Source organism: Microtus ochrogaster, unplaced genomic scaffold (assembly GCF_000317375.1).
Source record: "Microtus ochrogaster isolate Prairie Vole_2 unplaced genomic scaffold, MicOch1.0 UNK112, whole genome shotgun sequence".
Classification (NCBI taxonomy): Eukaryota; Metazoa; Chordata; class Mammalia; order Rodentia; family Cricetidae; genus Microtus; species Microtus ochrogaster.
This window is the reverse complement of record NW_004949210.1, coordinates 52,080-62,017: the sequence shown is the minus strand read 5'-3', so window position 1 is coordinate 62,017 and position 9,938 is coordinate 52,080. Positions and strand designations below refer to the sequence as shown.

Here is a 9,938-nt window from a genome sequence, read left to right as displayed (position 1 = left end):
TGTATTTTAAATTTTTATATTAAGTGTACAAAATAGTGAGTATCATTATGACATTTCCATACAAATAATGTCTATTGATCATATTCCCCATCTGCCTCCATTACTTTCTTATCCCTCCTCCCATTTTACTCAATCTGGGACTTGAGAGAATGAGGGAATTTTTGTTTGTAATCATACTAGAAAAATGTTCACAAACTGAGAACTGTCCCAGGAAAACCTAGATGCAAGTTTGCAAACTTCTTGAGACAAGGCAGCAGGAATGTGGCACCTCTTCATTCATAAGAACCGTATTTGACAATGTGTTAAGCTCCAGGGTTAGAAAGACCAATCAAAAATGTATACAAAGAACTAAAAAACATAGTTTTAAAAGTGACTAGGAAGAGTACTAGAAGGTAATGAAACTTCATACTTCAGACGTGACATACACATCGGTGGTTATGACAGCGTTAAACATTAATCAAAGTAGCTAAGATAGAGAGAAGGCCCGTATGGCCATCAGCAAACAGAAAAGAAAGGTGTGGTAGACCGATATGCACAACAGTTTGATTAGTAGTAAAATGAATGTAATTGTGCCATTTGTATGGGAATGAAAATAACATATTAAGTGAAATAAACCAGCTTTAAAAGGACAAATATGACTCAGAAAGACAAATATCATATTACCACTCATATGTAGAATCTACACTTAAACATATGTAGAATCTACACTTAAACTTAACAGTAGAATGACTGTTCTCTTGGATGACATTCTGTTGAATGAGTAAGGCATCTAATAGTGGATGAGGAGGTAACGAGATAGGGTAATAGAAACAAGAAAAGACGGACAAATATTGTCCATTCTCTCTTATATATGAAATCTAAATTTAAATATGTGTATAGCCCAATGTGGTGGTACATAACTATGACCCTAGCACTTCAGAGGTGGAGGTGGGGGGGAATCTGAAGCTCAAGGTCATCCTCAGCTATCAAGTTCTAGACCAGCCTGGACTATATGATATCCTGTATCTCAAAAAAACAAACAAAAAAAAACAGTATATATAAATAGCATGAAAACAGGAAGAGTATTAGGGGGAGGAAGGGAACCAGAGTAGGTCGATAGAGGACAAAATAAGATAAAGTAGGGGTGAATATGAACACATATACACACTTTGTGTGTGTTACAATTATATGTAAATATATAACATTTATACATATATGCAAGATAAAATTATATATAAAAAGTATTGCCAGGTGGTGGTGAGCACATGCCTTTAATCCCAGCACTCGGGAGGCAGAGACAGGCGGATCTCTGTGAGTTCGAGGCCAGCCTGGTCTACAAGAGCTAGTTCCAGGACAGGCACCAAAAGCTACAGAGAAACCCTGTCTCGAAAAACCAAAAAGAAAGTATCATAAAATATTAAATTGTTTATTAGCTGAAAGTAATTAAACAATGAATATAGGTATAGAAATTTGTTTCAGGTTCTATTCTGAAACAAATAAAAATATGTGACACATACTAATACAAGATGTAGGACAAATAATCAATAATTTTCTTTACATTGCTTAATGGTTTTAAAGGTTGATACAAGCTTATTTTTACTGAGCTAGTTTTTTCTCTTTAAGTGAAAAAGGTTACAATGACTGTGATTTCAGTAAGAGTTTCTGGTCTGTAAAGTATTTTCTGTGAGTTTAATCATGTGTGTCTTCTTGAACATGGTTGAAATTTTCACAGGATGTCAATGTAAAGAGAGTGAAATACCTGAGAGAAGAAAAAACAATATATAGTATACTATATATTGGAAAGTAATATATACTATACTATCTAAGAGCAACAAAAAGTTAATAATATATACCCAAAATAAATATGAAGTCCTATAAATGATTGTTTTTAAGTGATTTTGGAGCTTTGCATAAGTGTTAGACAAAAGTGTCAGTACATTTTGTACACTAGATATTATTCTGAAGAGAACAAAATATAAATCAATCAATGCAAAACTTACAAAGAAAATGAGCTTGAAAGTTTGAATAACCCAGATGAACTGGAAAGCAAAGTTAAAATTGGCATCTCTGTATTGGGTAATTCACTGAAGTCAAGTTTTTTTGAGATATGGTCACACAGTGTAGACCAGGCTTGCCTTGAACTCATGGAAATATTCCTGTATCAGACTCCAAGGACTGGAATTACAAACATGAGCCACCAAATTCAGCTAAAAAAAGTGTAAAGCCAAAAGTAGCAGTGTAGTCACTAGAGAAGTTATTACACACTTCCTTAATAGTAGCTCAGAAAATTCATTTCTGTATTAATGTTTCCAGATAAGACTCTCAAAGTAAAGGAATAGCCATAACACTGTTAGGCCTGTTCGTACCTTTTCTTCTTGTTTGTATAAATAGAATTAGCATGATCTGAAAGTCTCTGGTATATTGGTTTTACAGACAACCTTGTTTTACTTTAGTGGGCACAGCTGATGCCTGAAAAGAGTTCCCATGCTCACAGATCTACTATCCTTGCTCCACTTTCCTTCAAAACACACAAAATGGAAAACTAGTTCAAGAAAAAGAAGCCTTACAGTTGAAAGAGAGCAATTTGGGGTACATGGAGAGAGAAAGGGTATGGAAAAAAATCATGTAATTTAATCTCAAAAATAAAAATATGAAAATAAAAAAATAGGTGCATATGGTTATACATTCCTTTAATTCCATGACTGGGCAGGCAGAGGCTCCTGGACTTCAATGAGTTCGAGGCAATCCTGGTCTTTGTAGCAAGCTTAAGGCTAGCCAAGCTACATGGTGAGAACCTTCTCAAAAATAAAAGTAAAATGTAAAAACAGGTCTGGATCAGATGTGGTGACTTACGTTTATAATTCCACCACTCAGAAGACTGAGTCAAGAGGATTCCTATGACTTCAAGGCCAGCCTGGGCTACAGTGACAGATCCTGTCCAAAAGAGAAACCTTGTGCACTGTGAAATCTGCTGTTTCCTTGGCGAATTTGCATTGAGAATTTACTGCATTCTATTGACTTTCCCAAGCACCTTCGTCACTCTTCTTATGTAAGCTTGTAATGTAATTGCAATTATCCTGGTAGATACCAGGGAATGTCTTCACCTTACACATAAGAAAAACTCAAATTCCAAGAAGAGAAAAAATTAGAACTGAAAAACTGTCAAGACAGGTGAAGTGTGTGCTAGAGAAGAGAGAAATAAAATTGTCTAATTCTCTTCTGTAATTAATTTTTTAATGTTTATCAAATAAGTTAAGTTGTTTTTTTTCTTTTTTTCTAATTTACAGGGTCTCCCTCTGTTGCCTATGGGGAGGGATATCTCTCCCAGGGCTCAAGGGAACCTCCTGTCATGGCCTCCTGAAATAATGGGACTTGAGGTATGCATCACTAAGCACAGCTCGTCTGCTCCTTTTGTTTACCAGTTACAATAAGTGAAAGAGGTGGCAAAGGCTTGTGCACACACACACACACACACACACACACACACACATACACTTTCCCACATCTAAAACATCACTTTGTAATTTTCCCTTGCATGGTACGTTAGTTGTCTAAAAGCAGTTTTAATCTTTATTTGGATTCTCTAAAAGATGAGATTCCTGACATTTTGTAAAAAGTAATGATGAGTAGATTCTTCTCAGGAGTAGATTGCATCCATAAGAAGAAGGATCTGGAGGGGTTATCTAGAAATACTTTGCTAGCAAAAGGAAAGAAAAAGAGAGAGTCCTGTCTACAAACCACACACACACACACACACACAGAGTCTGTAAGAATTCAATTTCTCTCAAATTTGTAAGAATAACTTTATCTGTGCTTTCAAGCGTTATGTCTTTATTACCCCAATTGAAATTTTGTCTGTAATTATGAGAATTAATGATTCTCTATACCATTGTAGACAGAAAAGTCAAATGCTAAAGAATGCGTACTTTCTGAGGGAAAAACTGTGTGTTCTGTTTTTCCCAGAAGTTTATTATATATGATTATGCTATATGTGTTTGTTTGTAGAGACTGCCTAACATCTGAACATACAGAACCAGATAAACTCTTGCACCATTGCTACCCCAACATTTTACTCTAGAGGAATGCTCCTGTACATGGATTCCAAGCAGGTTAAAAAGAAAAATAGCTGATTAAATCTCTGAGGAGCCAGGGAACGGGATGACGGCCACAGCTGCAGCGGAGACATCGAAAATGGAGAAGAGTGCTTCCAAGGAAGAGAAGCAGCAGCCACGGCAGGAGGCCAGCACAGAGCGAGGCAATGCTGACCCTGAAGACTGGATGAGCTCTGAGAGTGACCCTGAACAGCTGGGCTTTAAGAGTGGCCACAACAGCTGCCAACCTGCAGATACTCCGCGGAAGAAGAAAGAGATGCCCTCTAAGCCACATCGCCAGCTCTGTCGGTCACCCTGCCTGGACCGGCCAAGCTTCTCCCAGAGCAGCATACTACAGGATGGGAAGCTCGACCTGGAGAAGGAATACCAAGCCAAGATGGACTTTGCTCTAAAGCTGGGCTATGCAGAAGAACAGATTCAATCAGTGCTTAATAAACTAGGCCCAGAATCACTTATTAATGATGTATTGGCAGAGCTTGTCAGACTTGGAAACAAAGGTGACTCAGAAGGGCAAGTCAACGTGAGTCTGGTGTTGCCCCGAGGGGCTAGCTCCAGAGAGATCGCAAGCCCCGAATTGTCTCTGGAAGATGAAATAGACAATAGTGATAACTTGAGACCAGTTGTTATTGATGGAAGTAATGTGGCAATGAGGTAAGCCTGGTGTATTTTTTTCATCTCCCTTTAAAATGGAAATTGTCTTGCATTGCAGAGCACTATGAGAAGGTCTTACTTGTCTGTGTCTTGCATTCCTTTAGGTGGACAGAGTCTAGAATTACCCTTCCCTTGCTTTTCCTTCTCCTCTGGAATTGCTACCAATTCTCCTGCAAGTATTTTTGACAAAACATTAGATATTAGTGATGCTTGAACAGAGACAAAATATTTAGTGCCTATGTCCTGTCCTTTCTAGATTAGTCATTCTCAAAACTGCTTCTTATGCATTGCCAGTTGAAGGCTTACTTTGGAACTTCCCATAATTCCCAATCATGAATACACAACGCTGGGATCTTTCTACCTTCAAGGCAAATGTGTGATGTGGACTTTTCTCCAACTTGACTGCACCCCCACCTTTTTCCTTCCCTCCCTCTCTCTTTTCCCCGTTTCCTTTTTCTCTCTTTGGTTTTTTGAGATGGTTTTCTTTGTGTAGCTTTGGAGCCTGTCTTGGAACTTGTTCTGTAGACTAGGCTGGTCTCAAACTCATGCCTCCTGAGTGCTGGGATTGAAGGCATGCACCACCACCACCACTCAGCTATTTTGGACTCTTTAAAGGTCTTATAAATTATTCTGGTTTCTATACCTACTACCTGTATTGATGTCATTTCCCAGCGTAGAAACAACATGCTCCTTTATTGTCACACCCTTAAAATGCAACATGTGTTTTTTTCTAAACTTGGTGATTGTAGTAGGATAAATACTTGCCTGCTAAAGATATCCATATGATAATCTCCGAAGCCTGTAAGTCTGTTAAGTATTAAAATAGAGATTATATGTGTATTTAAGTTGAGTTTGAGCTGGAGAAAGTTACCTTGTATGATTAAGGTTGGCCAAGAGTTGTCACTAGAGGCAGACAACAGGATCAGAATAAGTAGTAAGACGTGCTACAGACACAATAAGTGAAAGTAAGAAGGAACCGTGACATCAGGAATGAGGGTAGACTCTAAAAGCTGGAAAGTATAAGGAAACACCTGAGGCCTGAAGAAAGAAAGCAGCCTTACCAAAGCTTCAGTTTTAGATTTCTGGTCTCTTCAACTTTCAAGGAGTAATTACTATACATGTAGCAATTTGTTATAGAGCGACTAGGAAACGAATACACTGACTCCCGGTGAGACTGAACTAGTGTGATCACTGTGACAGTCAGTGTGCTTGTTCCTCACAAACCTAAAACTAGAACTACCGTCAGAACCAAGTGGACCCATCCTGGATAGATAACCAGATAACCGAAGGATCCAAAAATGCCAAGAATGCCATAGAGGTAGCTTTGCAGCTGTGCTCATTGCCACACTCCTTAGAAGAGCCAAGATAAGAACCAGTCTAAATGTCCAGAGACCAATTCATAGATAAGGAAATTGTGATGTCTACGGAAAAGAGTTTTTCTTGATTTTGTTGTTGTTGTTTGTTTGTGTTTTGGAGACTGGGTTCTCTGTCCAGACTGGCCTTGAACTCACAGAGTTCCAGTTGCCTCTGCCTCCGAGTGCTGGGATAAAAGGCGTGCACCACCATGCCCAGCTCAGAATAGAGTTCTGTTTGAAGGAAAATTGAGTGAGATTATCATTTTAAGTAAACTAACTGAACTCAGATTCAGAAAGAAGAAAAACTTAGAATAAAAATGCATAGCTCTTATGTATGACACATGATAGGGAAGGAGTATGATGGAGGAGGAACGGTTCTAAACTGAAGAGAGGGGAGAAAAGAGTGTACTGAAATGAAAAAAAAGAGATTATCACATATTTTTCTTATATGCATAACCTAGGCTTACATACATACATATATGTGTGTGTTATGTTCTCTCTCTCTCTCTCTCTCTCTCTCTCTCTCTCTCTGTGTGTGTGTGTGTGTGTGTGTGTGTGTGTGTGTGTGTGGTCACACCACAGCAAATGAGGATGCTAATGGGAGGAAGAAAATCATTGAAAGGCAAGAAGAGGGAGAATTTACTAGTAATTTTTCTCATTTATATGGCAAGAGCTGACACAAACGGATGAATGTTGCTGTTCAGACACTGCTCTTTTATTCCGTCAAGGACGGCGGCTCATTTAGAGTGGCTCTTCACCAGTTAAATCTTCCTGGAAACAGCCTCCCACAATCACAGCCAGAGATGTATTTTCAAGGAAACTCCAACTCCAATCAAGTTGACACTCAAGATTAGTCTCCACAGCTCCACTGCTTGTCAACTTTATAGCCCAATACATAACTTTAAACCATAACATTCTGGCTCACGACCCCTAAGTCTCAGTTTCAAATGCATTTAGTTCATCCCAACACTATTCTAAAGCATAAATTCTTTTCCAAGACCCAAGAAAATCTCTAGATCTGAGCAGTGGTGGTGTAAGCCTTTAATCGTAGCACTTGGGAGGCAAAGGCAGGTGGATCCCTGAGTTCAAAGCCAGCCTGGTCCACAAAGTGAGTTCCAGGACAGCTAGGGCTATACAGAGAAGCCCTGTCTTGAAAAAGAAAAAAAGAAAGAAAAGGGAAAGAAAATCTCTTAACTGTAAATATCTATGAAAATAGAAAACAAGTTAGATCCTACCAACATACAAAGCTCCAGAATAAACATTCCCGGTCCAAAAGGGGGAAAAAAACAGATAATAACAAGGAAAGATCATATCAAAGCAAAAGTAAACCCTAGCAGGAGAAACAGCTTGATTAACCTTGATATCTCACAGGTTGTACTGATGATGGCTTTATCTGAGCTCCATTGAGCTTGAGAATCCCTACCCCTCCAGGACTGCTACCTGTAACACATATAGCTTCTCTTTAATGATGACTCCATTGGTCCCCTCACCTTTTCTCCGTAGATGTCGTTATAGTGCCAGTACCTCCAACATCCTGGAGTTTCCATTGCAACTTACAGTTTATCTTCCCTGTTTCATGCAATGGACTTTTAGGGTCACCTTGAAAGTAGATTAACCGGTCTCAACACCTCTTAGGAATCTTGGTACAAGACTTGATGATTCCTAAATCTTTCATTTCCTATGTCTGTAAAAGCACCAGCCTGGTGCTTCCCAGCTCATTTGGGATATCAAGATGTGGTCTAGCTTGGTTCCATCATGGCAGTATTAGCCTTTGCAGGCCTTTGTTGCGAACCTCGGGAAACGCTTTCCGAGACAGTTATTTTTTTGAGCAGAGAAACCCTTCTGCTGCATTTTCAGTTCAGGTTCTCTCCTTACAAATGTTTTTACATTGTCACAATATGGAACCTTACACGGGGGAAGTATTGCTCTAAAACACCGTGCCTCCTCAAGAGAGTTTTCTCTTTAATGAGCCTAGTGTCGTTAACATTTACAGATGCTTTGTCTTCACCTTCTTTCTTCGCAGCATTAATCCTACTCTTTTCTTCACATTTTTCATACCTTTATGATCTTCATTTTCCTTTTTTAAAAGATTTATTTGTATATTTATTTGTGTGTAAGTGTGTCCATGTATGCATGTGACTGCAGGAACCCATGGAGGCCAGAAGAGGGCATTGGACCACCTGGAGCTTAAGTTACGTGTAGCTGTAAACCACCTGACTCGGGCTAGGAACTGAACTCCCAAAATTTTAAAATTCAGTCTATTATTCAGTGAATTATAGCAGAATGGGGCTCAAGAAATAGCTCAGTCATTAAGAGTCCTGGGTGCTCTTCTGGATGACCCAAGTTCACATTCTTCAACATTATTAATTTTTCCTTTTATTTAACATTGTTCTTTTTCCTTTTCCATGCCCACATTCCTTATTTTATTTTTTAAATTAAATTTCTCCTATTGAATGTGTAACTTTATAGCTTATTCTACATTATCATTGCCACTTTATTTTCTATCGTTATTTGGCTTGGCTAGATTTAAATTGTTTAAATTGTTTCTTTCTTTATGATTTATTTTAGTGGTGTTGGTTGCACAGCAGTGTGGTTCTTTCTCTTTCAGTGTTGTGGTTGAGACCTCAAAATAAGGCTGATCAATAAAATATCCCCAAAATAAATGAAGAAGGGACACTCACCTCAACAAATGCACAGATTAAAATTTTTGGTGGAGGAAATTTTGAAAGAGAGTATTATTTAGGCTGTAGCATAGTTGCTGCTTACTGCACTTATGCACATCTACAGTAAGAGAGGGGGCTGGAGAGATGGCTCAGAGGTTATTGTTTGCTGCTCTTGCAGAGGCCTGGAGTTGAGGGATTTAAGACCTACTCCTCAAGTTGAAACCCATTTCTTGCATGTTATTGGGGTCTAGAACCTGAAGGACAGGTCATAGATCCTAAGGGAGAAGGTACTTTTATTATTTTCCTAAATGAGCATAATATTAAACTGACTCCTAATGATTTATCATTATACCTATAGGCTAGTATGTAGGTCAATCCTCATCAGAGAAGCTTTTTTAGTAGATGGTGATTAACACAGAGACACACAACTGATGAAGGTGCAGAGAATGAGAGACTGTGGAATGGTCAGACCTAAGTGAGATGTCTATATTACACACACATACACACCTAAGACTCAGAGAACATCGCAGAAAGAATGTAAAAAAAAATATAGGTGGTGGATGTGTACAAGGAAATCATTTTCTGGACACCTCAGGGAATTTGAACATATGAATTCACAGCACTTGAGACAACATGCACAAGATCTATGCAAGTTAAAGCCTGACAAATGTCTAGCACGGAAAGGGGAGTTCACTCAGTCCCACTCCTAGATAAGCAGTCAGTAGTGTAATGGAAAAATTAAAAATGCTGCAGGATGGGCTGGAGAGATGGCTCAGTGGTTAAGAGCATTGCATGCTCTTCCAAAGGACCCGAGTTCGATTCCTAGCAACCACATGGTGGCTCACAACCATCTGTAATGAGGTCTGGTGTCCTCTTCTGGCCTACAGACATATATGCAAACAGAATAGTGTGTCCATAATAAATAAATAAATAAATATTAAAAAAAATGCTGCAGGATCCCTGGCAGCTGTAGGCAGCAGATGTAGTACGTCCCCAAGTGGTGGTAGCCGGCCATGTGGTGGGAGGCAGCAGGCCCCGAGAGCAGCCAGTGCCAGGCAGAGATGGCTTCTGGTCCCTGAGTGGTGGCTGGTCCCAGGCAGGGAGACACGTGGTGGTCGGGCAAGAGATGGAGACATGGATAGACACACCATGCAGAGTGAGGTTATTTAGGGGGTTAT

General features: G+C 39.2%; 1 protein-coding gene across 2 annotated transcripts in view; it reads left to right on the top strand.

Moving 5' to 3' along the window:
• The window catches only part of Zc3h12b (zinc finger CCCH-type containing 12B), a 199,980-nt gene that overhangs the window by 176,774 nt on the left and 13,268 nt on the right, over window positions 1-9,938 (top strand). For both annotated transcript variants that reach the window (XM_013355308.2, XM_026778207.1), the window contains 2 exons: window positions 3,267-3,356; window positions 3,985-4,742. In XM_013355308.2, coding sequence (XP_013210762.1) covers window positions 4,138-4,742 — 605 coding nt within the window. In that variant the 5' untranslated portion in view covers window positions 3,267-3,356; window positions 3,985-4,137. The remainder of the gene's footprint in view (window positions 1-3,266; window positions 3,357-3,984; window positions 4,743-9,938) is intronic.